Source organism: Carettochelys insculpta, chromosome 11 (assembly GCF_033958435.1).
Source record: "Carettochelys insculpta isolate YL-2023 chromosome 11, ASM3395843v1, whole genome shotgun sequence".
Lineage (NCBI taxonomy): Eukaryota > Metazoa > Chordata > Testudines > Carettochelyidae > Carettochelys > Carettochelys insculpta.
This window is the reverse complement of record NC_134147.1, coordinates 27,930,364-27,949,043: the sequence shown is the minus strand read 5'-3', so window position 1 is coordinate 27,949,043 and position 18,680 is coordinate 27,930,364. Positions and strand designations below refer to the sequence as shown.

General features: G+C 55.7%; 1 protein-coding gene across 7 annotated transcripts in view; it reads right to left on the bottom strand.

Annotated features, from left to right (window-relative positions):
* The window catches only part of PLXNA1 (plexin A1), a 280,654-nt gene that overhangs the window by 72,718 nt on the left and 189,256 nt on the right, over positions 1 to 18,680 (bottom strand). For all 7 annotated transcript variants that reach the window (XM_075005959.1, XM_075005960.1, XM_075005961.1 and 4 more), the window contains 2 exons: positions 11,226 to 11,322; positions 10,453 to 10,643 (listed from right to left, as the gene is read on the bottom strand). In XM_075005959.1, coding sequence (XP_074862060.1) covers positions 10,453 to 10,643; positions 11,226 to 11,322 — 288 coding nt within the window. The remainder of the gene's footprint in view (positions 1 to 10,452; positions 10,644 to 11,225; positions 11,323 to 18,680) is intronic.

Here is an 18,680-nt window from a genome sequence, read left to right as displayed (position 1 = left end):
GCCCTTAGCCCTGCTCAGAGAGCCACAGAGTGACATGCAGTGCTGCTGTGGCGTTTCAAAGGGACCCAGAGCTCCAGCCATCACTGCTGATGAAGCAGCAGTGGCGGGAGACTGAGCTCAAGGCCCCTTTGAAATGCAGGGCCCCTGTGCAACTGCCTCTCGCTCCTTCCCTCCCCCTGTCGTGTCGGCGGGCCCGAGAACCTGCCCTTATTCAGCACTGGGTCTCTCAAAAGCCCCGCGGACAGCAAGCTGCCTACTTCCTTGGCTTTCTGCCTCGCTGTGGGCTCACGTCTGCGGATCCGAACGTGTGATTCCCAGAAATCTGGCACTTTCCAGGCACTGAACAACCTCCTCCACCTCACAGAACGCGGCACGCAGCCACAAGTGCCTGGAGATGCGTATGCCCAGCCGCTGCTCCAGCTGAGACTGCTCTGGGGTGCAAGCGGTAGGACCTGCCTGGCCTTGGGGAGGTTCCATACGCTCTGGAATGAGGACGACACCCTGGCTTGAGGACCAGCTCCACTGCACTTCTGCTGTTCCGGCAAGGTCAGTAGAGGCCCCACGGAGAGGCTGCTGCCCTGACGAAGATGAACACTCCCCCACTTCCCCACTGCCATCCAGGCCCCGCTCTGCAGACAAAGCCTGAGCTGGTGCCAGCTGGGGAGAGAAGGGAGCCCCCGACTTCAGGCCGCGCTTCATTGAGCAGGATGATTCCCAACGCAGCGGACAGGTGTGGTCTGACAAAAGCCGGCACGATGACGGATGAGCAGAGAGGCGCAGGCCCAGGGCTGCTGCTAACAAGGCAATTATGGGCAATTTTACACCAGATTTCCCTGGCCCCCATGCTCAGCACACACCTGCAGGCACTAAACAGAATTAATGGACGAGTGCTGTGCTCCCACACCAGGGAGCGGGGCCGCTGGCAATACAGAGCCTGGGGAAGGGCAGGCAGGAGGAGGCTGCCCAGGCAACACCCACAGGCTGCGGATTATTAGAGTATGGCCGTGCTAGTAGGCAATGAGCTGGTGCATTAATACAGGGGCATCCCCTTGCCCCAAGTGCAGGAACCGTCGCAGTGACACCACTGCACTAGGCTGCTGCCCGCAATGAAAGCTCGGCTGACCTTCCTGCCCTGCAGCAGGGGGTGCTGGGAGAGAGCACTGTGCTGACCTTGGCAGCCCAGGTTGCTATGGAGACGGCCTCAGTGCCAGAACCAGCTCCCTCCTTTCCATGCACTTCCTGTTCGAATTTCTGCCTTGCCCTCTCCTCCCGCATCACCCTCCTTGCGGGGCTGCTGCAAAGCCAAGCTGGCCTAGGCTATCCCTATTCATGGCACACCTAAACCTGCTGTACCTTGAGCCTCAGCTGCTGTCTCGGCTGGGGACCGTGCCCCTCCCAGGGATGGGAAACAACTTGTCCCCAGCCAGTGCCCTGGGCAGAGGTGAGAGCAGGAAGACAACCAAGCTGCAGCCAGCCCTGCCCCAATGCCGCCCCCCCGCCCCCCTGGCCATGAGGAGCTGCACCGATCTGGGAGCAACTTCAGCAAGATAATCTAGTTCCTTACCACAGCAATGGCTGCAGCAGAGTTACTAATCATCTCCTGGCATTTGCGCTGCGTGTCTCCTCTTCCAAGTGCTCTGCAAACATCACCGGCTACAACTAACGATGCTGCTCGGAACAAGTCCTACCTATACACTCCACACAGAGGCACGGGCTTGCTTCAGGCCAGTGGCAGAGCAGATGGCCAAACCCAGGAGTCCTGGCTCCCCTTCCTGCCCTCTGACTGGCAGGCCACACTGCACATTAACTCACAGCAGGCTCAGGGCAATGGTACACCAGGAGCCAGAATTTATACAACAGGAAAAGCGATTTGGGCTTTGGGGTTTTGCTGTTTGCCTAAATTCAATCCAGCCCTCTGCTAAAGTCCCGGCTCAGGTCTCATTAAGGCAGCTACAGCCAGCGATCTGATTTGTTCTCCCCTCAATTGGGCTCCGCTGAGGCAGGTGGCGAGTGACGGCTGTTTGTTCGGCATTTTTAAACCAGTGTTAAAAGCTGTCCCAGCAAGTTAGATTCCTCCTCCTCAGTGGTAAAACTGACAAGGGCCGTGCACGGGGGAGCAACAACCCCGGGAAAGAGATGACACCGCTCACACAGCTGCACGGGAAGGTCACCACTAAACAAGACACAGGGGAGCGAGAGCTGGCAGGGAGATCGGAGGCTCTCCCAAACTTCCCACCCCGAAGTCCCTACCCACCTCGGCTCCAGCCCTGACAAACATTGCTCTTCTGCTAATTGGTTTCACAGGGTCCTTCTACAAAGGAGCGCACAAGGAGGGCTTGCGCCTCAGCTCTGCCAGCAAGAGCAGGCAGAGGGGCTGCCAGTGACAGAGTGGGGTGCAAGCAAGGCCATCTGTGCATGCCAGCTTGGACGACTGGGGGTCCCCACACAGGCTGGAGGGAGACGGTCTGCTTTGCAGGGATGCTGGGGGCACGCTCATGCACACCTCAGGTCAGTGCTTTCCCCCAGCTACGGAGCGGCTCCCAGCTCGGTGCAGCAGCCCCTCACGCTTCCCTTCCATCACAATGCTGTGGTGACAACAGGTGACCACACCAGGGGCCAAACTGCTACACTAGGGATGTAAAATCCCCTTTAATCAGTTAACCTGTTAAACGTTGTTTAACTAGTCAAACTTGTTACACAGAGGGGGGTGGCAAATGGGGCACTCCAGCTCAGCTGGGCTGGAGCGCCCCCCTCCGTGAACAGGGGCTCCCAGGGCTTCCATGGACTACGGCTGCTCCAGGTGGGCTGGGGAGTCCACACCTGTGGTGCTCCCAGGCCCACCAGGGATGAGGGCTGCTCTGGTGGCACTGGAGCGCCCCTGCCCACGGCAGGTCCCGTGCTGTGCCAGACCCAATCGGTTAGCCATAAACGGGTAAGCCCCATCCACCTAGGGTGAGGCTTACTGATTAGCCACTAACATCCTTGTGCTGCACAATGACTGGGTCTGACACCACCGAACACGGTGTCTTCTCCTGGGACGCCTCTGCCCCTGCCCCCCTCCCGGAACCCTCCTTGCATCTGCCCAAGGCTGGATGCCCTCTCATGCAGGAGTCACTGAGTGCAGCGTGGGGGCTCTCCGGACTGCGCTCCCCACTCCCGAAGCCGCTTGCATCTAGCTCTGCTTCGGATTGGGTGTGATCACTGCCCCCCTTCTGCGCAGGGGTGTGTTCCGCCACCACTGCGCAGCACCCACAGCTCTGCGCAGACCTACAATCAGTGCAGCAGGTAACCACAGCAAACCCACCACCACCACCCCTCTGACCACAGGCCTGAACCGAGAGGCGCACAAGCTGCAAGGGCCGATGACGGCTGCTCATTGATTTGTTTATGCAGGACCCACAATTAGTGTGGCGATTTCTTGGTTTATTTTTAATGATGTAGGGACAGCGAGACCGATATCAGGCCCGGGCAGCAGCAGCTAATTGGATGCAGCTTGTAGCCAGCACATGCCACATCTGACGCATTCAGCGTGAAAGGCGGAAGTCCCAAGTCCTTAGTTGGTCACTTTGTCCACAAGGAAACCTTGCGAAGTCTGGGCCCTTGAGCACAGAGCAGCTGACCTGCAGGTGCAGTGGATCCCTCTGCAGTGAAAGGTTAATTTCCACATGCTCAGCATGCCCTGTTGGGGCCAGATTCTCCAAAGCCCCTTATTTAAGTGCCCAAAGGGATCAAAGCTCTTGGGCATCTCGGGCCTCAGCTGCAGGTGCAGACTCCTTTTGAGAATCCCCGCTTCACGGGTTTCCCCTCCGCCACAGGGGGAGTCCTAGCTCTGGTAACTCAGGCCGGGATGGGAGTGTTTTTAAAGCTTCCCAGAACAGCCCCAAGGCCTGAGCTCTTTCTCTGGCTTCAGACAGTGGAGTCATCTGTAACAAAGATGTTCAACAGGCAAGCTGAACCCTGCTAGCTGCAGCTGGGTTTCCATCTCTCCCACTCACCCAGCTGAGCCAACACCCCAGCAGCCTGCCAGAACTGCAGGCCCCACCAGTGACAAGGTGGGCCTGAGGGTCAAGAGGCCTCGTCCCTGGAGCTCCAGCTGTGTCAGGAATCCAGGCTGGTCTAGAAGCTGTCGCAGCACACTCTGCTCTTGCAAGAGGGAAGCGGAGAAAGCTCTAATCCACTGGCCTGCACCACGGCTGCTCCCATCACAGAACAGGCAGGAGACAACCCAACTCCTGTACACAGGTCCTGGCCCAGGTGGGTAGCAGCTGTGCTGGCTGCCATTTAAAGCAAACGGTCCTTGTGGCTTTAAAAACGCTTTCAGGTTTGTGACACTGCAGCTTTCCACCTTCAGCCTACAGGACACTCATTCTTTGGCCCCTCTGCACTCACAGGACTGTCCCCTGTTGCAATTTTGGGCAAAGCTAGAGCTCGTGCACTGATAAGCTGAGGGTGCAAGTGATGAGCAAGCATCTTCCTTATGTAGCTCTGCCAAGGCACCTCACCACTCCCCTGCAGTGCTCCCACTCCCACACTGCTGGCTCCTACTCCCCTCCCATTTTGATGCCCCATCCTGCCATGCAGCACCCCCGGAAACCCCAGCTCCTGATGCCCACACACCACACAACGACACCAGCTACCTGCCCTGCTCAACACACCTCCAGCTATGCCCCTTCATCCTGACCGGCTGCAGCTACTGCTGCTTCAGCTCAGGATCTCTCTGCCGCATGAGTGGCACCATGACAGAAGCAGAGGGGTACTTTGCACTGTGCCTGGATTGGTGCCCACGGGGGGAAAGGGATATCAAATGCACTTGGGTTGGGGCTCCCATGGAGCTCTGAATTACATGGTCCCCAGAGGTGTGCAGTAAGACACCAAGCCCCAGTGCGCTCACCACACACAGATCTTACCAGGAGACTGAGTGTCTAATGGTCTCAGCCCCGGATGTGAAGTCAGGAGAGCAAGTTCTATCCCATCTCTTCCACTGATTCACTGCCTGACCCCGTGCCTCAGCTTCCCCATTTTGGATGATGACACAGATCCAACTTAAAGGGGCTGACAGGCTGAATCCATGTGCTCCTGGTGCTAGAGGAGGCTGTCGGCATAGCTGTACTGCTCTCAGCATTCAGGGTCTCTGGAACCAAGAGCATGCAGTGGGATGGGTGAGTGAACTTCCCCCACCCCACTTATACCTGCATTAAAACTGTGTGCCACCCGGGTAGCAGTGCTCGGTCGCCCTGCCCCTCCCATCTCACAGGCTTCCCATCACATGCACAGCTGTCCCTTGCTCAGCTGGACTGATTTCCATAAGCACTCTTAGAATCATAGAATACTAGGACTGGAAGGGACCTTGAGAGGTCATTGAGTCCAGCCCTCTGCCCCCATGGCAGGACCAAGTACTGTCTAAACCATCCCGGGTAGACATTTGTCTAGCCTGTTCTTAAATATCCCCCGAGATGGAGATTCCACAACCTCCCCAGGCAATTTATTCCACTGTTTGACCAGCCTGACAGTTAGGAACTTTTTCCTAATGTCCAACTTAAACCTCCCTTGCTGCAGGTTAAGCCCATTGCTTCTTGTTCTATCCTCAGAGGCCAAAGAGAACAAGTTTTCTCCCTCCTCATGACACCCTTTTAGGTACCTGAAAACCGCTATCATGTCCACCCTCAATCTTCTTTTTTCCAAACTAAACAAGCCCAATTCTTTCAGCCTTTCTTCATAGGTCACGTTCTCTAGACCTTTGATCATTCTTGTCGCTCTTTTCTGGACCCTCTCCAATTTCTCCACATCGTTCTTGAACTGCGGTGCCCAGAACTGGGCACAATACTCCAGCTGAGGCCGACCCAGCGCAGAGTGGAGCAGAAGAATGACTTCTCGTGTCTTGTTCACAACACACCTGTTAATGCATCCCAGAATCATGTTTGCTTTTTTCTCCCACTGACCCCTGCTGCTGCTCCTTTCCTGGCCAGGGATACTCTAGGAGCAGGGCCCCCCACCCCATCGCCTCTCAAATGCACCAGGGCTGCATACCTGCCACACAGCCTCCTGCTATGCCCTTGGGGCACTGTTCATAGAGTGAGGCTTGCAGCAGAGATGGGAGAAAGTTTGCAGAGGTGAGGGGCTGCTTTGGCGCTGAAGGACTTCGATGGGACAATGTGTCCCACCCTGCTGCCACTGAAGCCAATGGGAATTCAGCCACTAAGAAGCAGCGGGCCCACAGTGAGATCACGAGACAATCTCCAGGTTCAGTCATCACTGGGATTCATGGCCTGCTGCCATCCAGTTGGTTAGCTCTCAGCCACATGTGGCTTTTTTACATGTGACTTTATTAATTACATCCCCATGATTGGTTGCTTCGCTACTAGCACATAAGCAACATCTAGACTCTAACAGCTAAGCCAACAATGTGACTCCCTGTCCTGTGACACCTCAGTTTTTATGGCTGGGTATCTCAGTCCTGTCAGATTCTAGAAGCGACAGACACCAGGTCACCTCAGAATAGAGCTGCCAGGCCTTCAAGGCCTAAATGGCCATGCTGGGATTCTCCCCAGCTGCCACACCCAAGAAGGGGCTTGACTGGAGATCTCTCAGTGCATTAGCCTGAGCTGGCAAGAAGACAACTCTTGCTGAATGGGTGACTAGTTGCCTTGCTAGTCCAGGACTTACTGAGAGCATTTGTTGTAGCTGCTGAGGAAGGCAGTGTGCTGGAGGTGACCTAGGCATGTTTCAATACCCCAATGCCCAGAAAATCTCCTTGTCTGGTCATTCCATTCCCCATCCAACATCATTAAACCCTTCAAGGGCTTCCTAGTTTTTTACACGGTTTGTTTTTCCATCTCGCACCAGCTTAAGGCAATGAAGCTAGATGGGCCTATTACCTTTTGTAGGCCAAACCCAGTCCTAATGCAAGTGGGTGCACCTCCTGATGACTTCAAGAGAAAATGCACCTGCTAGGGGCTTGATGAGTTCGGTCCCCTCTGCATAATCAGTATCACTCCATTTCTAGCCAGTTCCCCGGTCTGGCTTTTAGTTCCTAGCTCAAGGATGTAAGGCTGGAGTATTCAATGCCACAGAGAGCAGCCTCTGCTCTCCCTAGTCCTCCAAGCCAGATTGCACTGATGTTTATTAATCGTACAAATCTTTCTATTCATATCACATTGGATAATGCTCTTTTTTTAAAAAAGCCCTGATGGATTTGGACAGAAAATACTTAACTGAATCCCCTGAGTTCCCTTCCATCAGCAGGAGAGCACTGCGAGGAAAGTACTAAACTCGTGCAGTCCAGGAGATTGTGGGATTTCTCCATGGGGGTACAGGTCTCTGCAGTTGTGGGACCTCATAGAACAAAAGGGGCATTGACTGGAAGGGCCACAGAGTCCTACAAACATGACTTTGCATAAGGTCTCACTGGGGAGATTACGATCAGCTTCCATAGGAAGAGACATCAGTAAGACCAAGACTTTTCAGGTTGGAAAAGAGATGACTAAGGGAAGATCTGCTGGAGGTCTCTAAAATCAGGACTGGTGTGGAGAAAGTAAATAAAGTGTTATTTACTTCTTCTCATTACACAAAGAACTGAAGGCCACTGAATGAAATTAATAGGCTGGAGGTTTAAACAAACAAAGGGAACTCTTTGCCAGAGGATGTTGTGACAGGGTTCCAGAAAGAACTAGATACATTCATGGAGGAGAGGTCCATTAGTGGCTTTTAGCCAGGATGGGCAGGAATGGCCCCTGACTCAGAGCCGGCATGGCAGTTCCTATGTGGTTTAAATCTTGGCTCTAAGGGGAGATAGGAAAACACCCCTACACCTAGATCACAGAAGTCCCATGGACTCCATAGCGGGTCATTCACTCAGTTGGAACAGCATGTCTAGTGCTTAGTACTGAGGGATGGCATCAGAAGCCCTTCTGCCACTTCCACAGCTGACTTGCTGTGGGACCTTGTCATTTTGCTGTTCTGTGCCTCAGTTTCCTCCTCTGTAAAAGAGGGATAATGGTCCTCTCTGCCTTCCCTAAAGTGCAGCTGTAGGCCATGGGTGAAAGGTAATGGGCCAATCCAACTCCCAGAGCAGAATGCTCCCAGGCCCTGGGGCTCAGCCCATCTGTGCTACAGGATGGCTCAATGATCTTAGTCCCTGTTACTTCTTACCGTTAATTTGAAACTAATTCCCAGCGGATGGGTGATGAGCAGGCATTGTCGGGGCAGAGCCCCCACCTGCTGCTGTGAATGGCAGGCACACCCCTGCAAAGGAATTACCTTCTCAGCGGGGCCAGCGCAATAGTCAGTGCCCTGCCAATAACTAGCATGAGCTGAGTGACTTTGGGGAACGGGAGAGGCACAACTCTCATTTCCAGCCTTCATCTGATAGGACACCGAAACCCACATAGATTAGATACTGTGCCGAGACTCCGGTAATTAACACCGCCAAGGCCTGCCTGGCCTGGAATCCGTGGGTAAATAGAACACATCAAATAGAATTACCCACCAATCCCTCCTAATGCACTTGGAGCCTGGCCCAACAGACATGTTAACATTAATATACACAATCTTATTAACTGAAGGTCATAAAAGCTGTCACAGACCGGAGATGATGAACTACCACTCCCTGGGGGGCAGGAAAGAGGGAAAGGAACCCAGACCTATTGCTTGCCAGGGTTCCACACTGGGATCTGAGGAAACCCAGGAATCCGTTGGAAAGGTCAGAACCTCTAGGTGTGAAAGCACCATGAGAGAGCCCGTTAATCAGAAAAACCGGGGAGAGGGGAAAATAAACAAACAATGCCGAGGCTACAGAGATGACAGCAGCACGGCTACCTCGGCATGGGGCTGGAATGTCTGACAGCCGGCCTGGATGGAAGAGGATTTTCCCTCCCTGCAGGAACACCACTTCCCCAAGTAACAACAGCAAAATCAACAGGAGCCTTCCTCCACTGACCTGGTTTTTGCTACCTGGGAGGGGGAGGGGGTGTGAGGAGAGCATCACTCAGGGGCTTTTTCACACCTTGGAGCAACACAGCTATGGGGATCTCTATTTCAAGTGCACGCCCGGCCTCAGAGCCTGTCCCCTGAAGCTCTCAAAGCAAGAGCCTGGGACAGAATCCCAGAGTCCTGGTTCCCAGCCCCTTGTGCTCATCCACTCATCTGCACAGAAGATGCGAAATCCCCACCCCCATCACCTGGGCAGCTGGCCTGGTCCTGCTGGCCTAGGGGTGTGCAGGGACCAGCATAGTGTGACCATCCATCCCAGTTTCGGAAGGACAGTCCCGTATTTGGGTGCCAGAGTGGCGTCCCCATTTATTTTGTCAAAGGGGTTAATTGCCCTGTATTTTCAGGTGGCTGCTGCCCACTTCTCCCAGCTTCTCCACCGCAGTGCAACTGCCCCTCAACTTCTACCCATCTGGGGGAGCTGGGAGCCAGACCTGCACAGAAACACGGCTGCTCCCATCCACCAGCTCCTCCTAGCTCCCCCGCCACAGTGCGGCTTTCTCCGGCTGGGGGAGCTGGACCCATGTCGTGGCTGCCCCCAGCTTGCCCTGGCTTGGGGAGCAGGTAGCCAGAGAGGCAGCACAGTGGCTCCCCAGCTGGTGGAAGCCGGGAGTTTCACTGGCAGGGTGACAGCCCCCACAGGGCAGCCACCTCCTGACTCCCAAGCAGGGTGACCATCGGTCCCGTTTTGGCCAGGACGTTGTCATTCCACTTGTCCCATATTTGGGCGTGGGAGATATAGCCACCCTAGACCAGCAGCAACAGGGGAGCCAGGGCATTCGGGCTTAATGTGTCAGAAGAAAAGGGGGCGGAGTGACATGAGAGGCTTGGGGAGATCCCAGTGGCCAATGCAAGCAGCACCTGAGCGCCCAGAGAGCAGGGAGACAGATGCCACACATGCGCTTTAATGTCTAACTAGGAGAGAGGGGGCCACGCTCCCCGTGGCCCAGGCCCGGCACGCTGCCAGCGCTGCTCTTCTTCACGCTCCCTTTGCCTCCCTCCCACACGCCACCCCCCTTCTCAGGGCACCCTTGCCCCTGTACCTCCTCCTCCGCCCTGCAGCCTCCCTCAGCAAACCCCCCACCCCAGCATGTCCTGCCCCAGTCTCCACTCCCTCCCTCTTGGTCTGTGCAGCCGCTGGGAGCACATCAGACACCATTTCCCAGGGTTGGGTTGGGTGTGCGAACGACTGCTCCCTGGGAGACCCTCCCTTCCCCAGCCCCGCCTCTCCCCTCCCTGGCCCACCTCTGAGCCTCCTGCTCCCTATGCAGCCACACTATGTCTTCATTCCTCAGGGCAGGAAGCTTGGCTCCTGGATCATCCGCACAGCCCCTTTGCACACCAGTGGTACTCAACATGCTAGATCACCACAGCCCTGGCCGATGCAGGCCTGCCCCTTGCAGTGTGTTTTCCAGCACTGCATTCAGCATGGGAGCACACACATCCTCCCCTGCTTCCCTGACATACCTTGGTGATCTTGGGGTCTGTACAGCGGCTGTTGCCATTGCTCGCATGCATCCAGCTGCTCTCGTAGGCCGGGCAGTGCTGCCGCAAGGAACACCTCTTCTCCGTCACGCACCAGCCGCACTCGAAGCGCGGATCTGCCTTGAGGCAGAGGCCACAGCTTTCACGCAGGGCCGAGCACTTGTACAGGTGAGCTGCAAGGCAGGGCAGAGGGGCCTCAGGTCATCCCCACTGGCTGACAGCCCCAGAGACTGGAGGCCTCTGCTGTCACCCAGAAGAGGTGCCACCAAGGCAGTGGGTGGGCAAGTATCTCACGCACACTGGTCCTACCACCAGTGTCATTCAATCCCATCCTAAGGGTCTCCCACCTCCCTGTGAGATGGGAGCTCAGTCTCTATAGGCTCATCTGACCCCGGCTTCTGTGCAGAGCCTGGCAGGGAGATGGCAGAGGTGTTATTTATCATGAGGGCAACTGTCCACTAGGAGCCAGGCAGAGACCCACCGGCTCATGTTGCATGGCCCAGCCAAATACCTGGGAACAGCTACCAACTGGGGTCTGCCTTGAACAGACGGCCTGGGGGGCAGTGCTCCATGCAGAGGATGCACTTCCAGAACAAACGTATCTTGCATATGGGACTGGCCACCTCAGGGGCTGGGAATGGGGTATGGAGAGCTTCCCCGGTAGGGCGCCCACTCGACTCAAGCCCCATGCGGAAGCTGAGGGGCTGGACAGCTTGCAGGTGGATTGTGGGGACAAGAGCGCATCCGCGTCTCACCCTGGATGTTCTGGGGGTTGTCGATGACGAAGTTGCCATTCCACACCACGGACAGGTTCACAGGCAGGTCGCTGATGTCATTCCCTTCGTAGAAATACTGCAAGGGGAGACACAAGAAAACAAGAGCCCCTTTGTCAGCGCGCGGGAGGGAGGGAAGCTGGACATGCTCTGATGGATGAAGAGAGGCCCATGAATCTCTACAAACTTCCCCGGGGCAGCATAGAGGAGGACGAGAACTTGGCACAGCAGGGCTCGGTCTGGCACTGCCGGTGCCTTTGTGCCACGGCTGGCAGACACCCAGGCAGGGAGCGCACCTCTTGGCTTGTGAAATCTCATACAAACCGAGGGTTTCAAACAGGCAACAAGCCCCACTCACCAAGGAGATCCCAGAGCCGGCTGGAACCTGCCCCTGCCCAGGGACCACTAAACAGTGAACCCCTGGCACAGCCAGACCTGCAGCAGCTAGAAGACGGGCTGGGGCGATGCTGGGGGACCTTGCTGCATGCTAAGGGGACATGGGGGCAGGATTCCTGAGGACCCTGCAGTGAGTGGATCCCAGCACAAGGAGGACAGGAGAGCAGTGGCGCTCTCTGAGAGCGCCTAGGAGGTGCCTGGGACACTGAACTCGTGGTCACGTTGAAGCCAGTGCTGACTCCGGCCGGGCCATGCTGTACAGAGCTTGTGTGATGTGGGTGCTTGGGGAGAACCCTCACCTACTAGCACTGCCCTTCTCCAGCACCTACCAGCTGAGGAGCAGCGCAACCCCTAGTTAGTTACCCTTGCCCCAGGGATGGGGGAGGGAAGCTGTTTTCAAGGGCATTGCTCTAAGGTGGCAGCTTCTCCCTCAGGGGACTATGTCTCTCCTTGCCCCTGTGGTGCTGCAGGCCACAACCACCAGCCTCATCGCAGGGGTGCAGAGCGGAGGCACCCACTGCCATTAGGATCTCCTGCTGCTCTCACTACTGCTGACATCCTTTGTGCCTAACCTGCAGTCCCCTGCCATGCCCTGCCCCCGGTCCCCTCCACTCCCTGCTATGGCAGGCCTGGGCCTCTCAGCACTCTAACAGCCCACCACAATCTGTATGCAAAACCATCCCTGTGGTGCAGGCATGCGCGTGTTAGGGACTAAGGCAGCCACACCTGGCAGCACAAAGAGACAACAGGCTTCTCTCTGGGAACAACAAACGGGATCGAGATGGACCCTGATTTCCACACCTTCAGCATTTGCCTGCCAGGGAACCAGTAACACCCACTGCTGCCCCCTCTTGCCGGAGCTACACTAATCACCACAATGCATTAGACAAGCAGCTTTTCATGCAAGAATCTCAGCGTGCTCTACAAATGGGGAAACTGAGGCAGAGTGAGAGTGAGCAGGAGGAGAAGGTGAGTCACCTGAGTTCATACAGTGAGTCACTAGCAAAGCTGGGAATAAAACTCAGGAGTCCCAAGTTCCAGTCCTGTGCTCCAGCCACTTGGATCCTGCCCCATCCGTGTGAAGCCACAGCAGGTGGCTGGGTATACTGGAGGGTCTGCCCTGAACAGCAGCAGAGTGGAGCCGGGATAGGGGAGTTCTTGGGTCCCACACTAGCCGGGGGCACACAATAGTTGGGTGCAGAGATAAGCGGGAGGCGTCTTGAGTTGGATAAGCTTGTACCTCAAGCCAAGTGCCTGTGCACCAGGCAAGGGCAGGCTCTTCAATGGGAAACAGGTGGGCTCCTGTGCTGCTTACTGGTTAGGAGAACTTCCAGGGGAGGCCAGGAAATCCTGCATCCTGCCTAGCTTCCCTATCAGAGGTGGATTTCACCCTGCAGTCCTAACCCTTCAGCTCCCCAGTGCGGTGTTGCTGTGCACCCACTGGCCATTGCCTTCCCCACCGCCCTGCCAGAGGTGGCTGGATTTTGGCAGTGCTGCACGTGTGCCTGAGTGTACAGGTGCACTGTGGGAACTTTTGGGGGAAAGGGAATAAGATACAAGCACAGTTTATGTATCCCAGCACAGTCAAGGGGATCGGGACTCAGAAAGGAGCAGACGGAAAGAAATGCGGCAAGAGGACATTTTTTGTGCTTTCAAAAACCATCAGCCCTGTAGCACCATAAAGACTAACCGATATATTAATTAGCTAATGAGCTTCCCTGGGTAAGACCCACTTCTTCAGCCTGGAGTTAAAGAAGTGGATCTTAACCACAAAAGTTCATTACCTAATAAATGTGTTGGGTTTTGTGAGGCTACAGACTAACACAGCCACCTCCCCAAGTCTATTTGCGAGTTCACGTCAGACTGCCCTACTCTGTGCCAGTTCCCATGGATGAGCTGCCTCGTGCAGCTTGGGCGGATGACAGCTACTGAAGCAGAGCCCCACAAGCTAGGAGGGGATGTGGTCCTTGGCCTTTCTGGCTGGGACCCAGAACACAGGTGGTCAGGACAGTAACTACTCCCCATGCTGTGCTGCCCCAGCTTGATGCCTGCACAGGGAAAGGCATGCCTGAGGGTAGCATGGGCTAATCTCGGTGGCAGCGTTTGATCCCTGACCAGTGTAAAATCTGAGATCCTGGCCCTGTGTTCATGAGAGTAGGCAGAAGGAGTGGCTGATCTCCATGGCTCTTCTGTGCCTGGGCCAGAGACCCGATTAAATCAGGCCCCTGCCTCATTAATTGGTGCACAGAAGAGAGAGAGGCCTGTCCCTCTTCTGAACCTGTGCACTGCAGTTATTGGTTTGTCTCACCTTTAACTCAGCCGGGGAGCTGAGAAGCTCCCACAGTGCTGCTCTGGGGCTCAGCCAAGAGGGAGCATCCAAGCACCTCGTCAGAAACCACCAAAGCCAGAAAGCCCTGCTGGCCCACTCCTTCCCTCCACCCCACCTGGTCACTCATGGCAGGAAATACTCCAGCCCCACTGTTGACTGATGCAGTGGCTCTGCAAGGGGAGATGCCCACAGGCAGCTGAAAGCTGCTGAGCAAGGAGGCAGAAAGGTGACCCAGGAAATGGGCAAAGCAACCCTGCTCCCAAGCCAGGGTAGCAGCAGCAGGTGACACGTACAGCAGACAAGTATTTGGGGCATTCAGACCTCATCGTACAGCCTAGCCCACCAGCCTTGGGTCTCCCAATCCTGGGCTGCACCACAGGTTACAATACAGGGATGGCGCACACACACACGCCTTTAATTCTGGAAGCTCCAACCCCCCTTAATTCACAATAGGCCAAATTCTGTCTTCACGACCCCTGCAGCATAAGCCTGAGAGAACGTGCTCGCGTGTGTACACGAGGCCTCTGCGAGCAGGAATCACTCTGCCCACTAGTCAAATGCAGCCACCTCAGGGCTGGAATGCAGCTGCTCAGCGGTGCATGGCTGTTTGTGACAGGCAGTGAAGCAGCCTGACACAGCCCCCTGAAACCACCATAAACCGCCCAGACTCCTATTGGCCAGCCCAGCTGAAAGCCAGCCTCTGCGGTGGAATAGCACTAGGCCCATCCAGTCTCCTGAAGCCTGGCTCCTGCACAGCCCCAGACTGGCCAAGTCAGCACCACTGCTGCATGAGATGCTCCTTTTCGCTCCCCATCCAACACTCCTGGACACATTCTCGCCAGTGACGGCCGCTCACCTCTGAGCTCCACAGGCCTTTCCCAGTGGTTCTAGGATGACGGAGCCAGCAGGGGGGCGGGAGTTCAGCTCTTAGCAGGTGTATCCTCCCTTCTGGCCTAACTCCACACCAGCAGGTGGGCAGAGCCTGCAGGAGCCCCTGAGAGGGACCTGCTGCGAGGTGGCCCAGGCCAGACACGCATTAACGAGAGAAGATCGTCATTCGGCAGACTCGGGCAGAGGGAGGTAGGGGGAGAGCACCGGCGCAGGATCTAGCTGTGACGAGCAATGTGGCAGCTTAAGTGAAATTGGCATTTTCAATTTGTACTCTGACATGTCTCATTGGAGGCCCTGGCATCGCAGGAAGGCATCCAGCCTGCAGCTGTCTGCAAGACTGATTTGCATCTCTCTGCCCCAGCTCCTTCTAGAAATGAGTTCCTTCGGGGTGGAGGGGGGAATGGACGGAGAAGAGAGGGGATTAACCCTTCATGTCCCAGCCCAGAAGACAGCAACAGGCACAGGTGGGAGGACAGGGGGAGACAGACTCAACAGGCTGCACGTCTCCCTCTGGGAGAACAGTTCTCTTCACTCAGCCCTGAGACCCCTGAACTGAGGTGCTGAACATACAATGGCACAAGGCCCGAGCCAGGAAGGCGCACTGGAAGGGAGTCACTGTCTGAGTAGTGCAAAGGGCAAAGTGAAATGGAAACAAAAGGTCAGGAAGGGTCGTCCAAGCTGCCCACACTCCCTGCTGATTGAATGAATGAATGAACGATTGTGACCAATGCGGACACTTCTGCCCTGGTTCTGCAATTCACTTGGGTAATGTGTTTGCTTCTGAGATGAGCGGAAGGCATACAACTCACTCTGATTTCAATTACAGACAGCCCCAGCCCTGCAGGAGGTTTGGAGACGGCTTCAGTTCAGCCCTTCTTGTAGATGGGAACGGTCGGCTTGAGGTTCAGCTTTTGCATCCTTTGGGAAGTCAGGAGTAGTCACAGGAAACCCTGCTCTAATTCCTAACACCCAGCGTGTCGAATCAGGAATCTGTTCCGTGTATCAAGTTGGAGAGAATCTGAACCGTGGGTGTTTGTGCCAGGCTGCAAACTCCATTCTGAACATGCAGCCTTTTGACTTGTCCATGATCTGCTCGCCACAAGGCTGGGTTGATAGTCTGAAGGCTGGTGGCAATAGAAGGATAACAGAGAGCAGGCAGCTAAGTACCCAATCCTTTGAAATCTAGTCAAGACAGAAGAGTGGTTCCTACCTAGAAGAACTGGTTTAGGAAGTGGGGAGGTCATCTTGGCAACGAAGTCCCCGGAGCAGGGGTTTCAGCTCATGGGGGGCGCGAGGAAGGGCATCACCTGACACAAAGGAACTAAAGGTTTTAAAAAGACAAGGTATGGTCTGTTTGGGGACTCTTTTCCACAAGGGAGAGACCATTCACCACGTCAGCGCCTGCGTCAGGAGGTGCATCCTGCCTCCATCCTGAGACGGTCCCTCAAGGGCTCACAAGGAAAGGTTAAGATAGGAAGTGAGAGCCGCTGGGGCTCAGCTGTATTGTTTCATACCATCTGTGTTCTCCTGCACTCTACAGGACTAAGGATAGAAGAGCAACAAGCAGTTCAACTGAGCCATGTGGATGTGTACGGGTTGCTTCACAACCGCTGTGCGCCCAAGGGGTTCAAACGGGAAACCAGGCGCCTCACAGTTTTGGGTGGGCCGAGATGCTGCTAATTTTTCCCACCACTGAGCGGAATGAATCACAAAATATACGTGGGAGGAGTGGGGCCAAGGGGTTCACAGTGGGGGAGTGGGCCGAGGCATGGAGCACAGCTGACAGTGCAGGCTCTCGGATGAGGGGCTCATGGGTGGGGCAGAGGGCTGGGGTGCAATACTGTGAGGGCTCTGGCATGGGGCCAGTGTGGAAGATGCTTGGGATGAAGGAGGGGGCTGTGGGGCCGCTACAAGGAGAGAGAGTCCCTCAGCTCAGTTCACAGCAGCTGAAGGACCTCTCCCCACTGAGGCAACTCTAAGGACAGGCCACCTGTAGCAGGGTCAGGGTTAGGGCTGGAGCCAGGCCATCACGGCCTCAGCAAGGGCCAGGCTCCCCGGCCGGTTGGGGGGCACGTTAGATTAGCACCAGGGATGAGGCCGCCCTCTCCCAGCAGCCACAGATCCCTGCCCTGCATGGCTTCCTAAAACCATGCAGCTTACTGGGAATTCAGGCTCTGGGATAGAATGTGTTTGAGCAAACAAGGAATATGGGGTTGGGCAGACGGTTCCAATGTTGGGGGGGGGGGCCCTCAGGGGCTCCTAGAGGCCCCAAGTTGGAGGCAGGGGCTAGACTCCATTCAGGCTCCAGGAGCTTGAAATATGCCAGGGATCCAGAACAGCACAGGCTTGGACTCTACTCTCAGCCCTCACAGCATGCGGACTGGACAGCACAACTTGAAGGACCCCCCTAGTGCCCTGCTGGCCCCACTGAAAAGCAGACCTGGCATGGAGAGGGCCAGCCACTGGCACATAGCACCACCTTCTGGCTTAGCCTTCAGTGGGAAGGGCTGTGGAAATAATGTCCCCCAGGGCAGACAACTCCTGGGTTATTAAGGTTTTGCCTTAAATACCCAGGCAGCAAACTTCATAGAGTGCAAACAAAGCACTTGCTAAGGCCATGAGCCACCACTGCCAGGATCCTTGTCTGGGTCCAGAAGTGGGTGCTTCCCCCCACCCTCTGCTCACTTAGTAAACCAATGCTGGGTGGGCCAGAGCCCAGTGGTGCTGCCAAGAGAGCTAAAGCAGGAGTGAGGGCTCCCCTCCTCCATCCATGGCACCTCTACTACCTTGCACTAATGGCAGTAGGCCTGGTACCCCAGCAGGGCAGCCAGCAGCATCCCACACAGAGAAACTCCCTCTGTTCAGAAAGGGACCTCAGCTATTCCTGGGTGGAGAAGATATGAGCTGGCACACAACTAAGGGGAGCTGCTGCTGTGGCAGGGGAGGGGAGGGGGTTGTAAAGGGCTGTGACTGATTAAACCTGGCTGTCCAAGGTGTTCTTCCATGGCTCTGGGGATCTCCCTCAGCACTCCAGGGAGCTCCCTGGGAAAACAACTGCTTGTTCCTTCCAGCTCAGCTTCTCCTGGGCCAACTTGGCAGTTGACCGTCTTTCCATGACACAACCAGAGGGAGGCCAAGCCAGCCTTTTGCGCCTTCCAAAACTGCTGTGTGCCCTTGAATGCTACATATAGAAAGGGAGCCCAACACATACCCTGAGACCCAGCAGGGGAAGTGGGTGTGTAGGAGAAGTGGTGGGGAAAGCAGCCAGAACATCTTCTCCCAGGCCCGGAGTCACACCACGGGCTACATAAGTACAGCCAAAACCTCCCTCTTGCTTAGACCCTGCTTTTTCTTTCACACCCTTACCAGTCCCAAGAGCTGGAAGATCCCTTCTCCTTCCTTCCAGGGTCTGCCCTCTTTGTGGTTGACCTACATTATCAGTTTAATCAGGGCAATGGGCTTGATGTGATCTCAAGCTATTTGCAGCTCCAGCACCCATGATTCTAGGTTTTCTGGCCTCTTCCCCACTCCCCGCAAAACCCCTTCTCTGGAATGGAGCTGCCACTGATTACAGGCTCCTTGTGTGTAAATTACTTCCCTGTTTGTGCAAGGTCAATGCCAATGGCAGCAGAGCTCTAGGGATAGCCCAACTGGTCTGAGCAGATCGGGGTGTGACAGGTGTTTAGATATTACTGTGACAGTCACCAGAGAAATACTCTAGCTGGAGTAGGGCCTGAGTCTTCACTGCCTTGCAGCACCACTGAGGCCTGTGCTACGTGAGTGTACCACACAATGACTTTGATGAGAGACTGCACAAATGC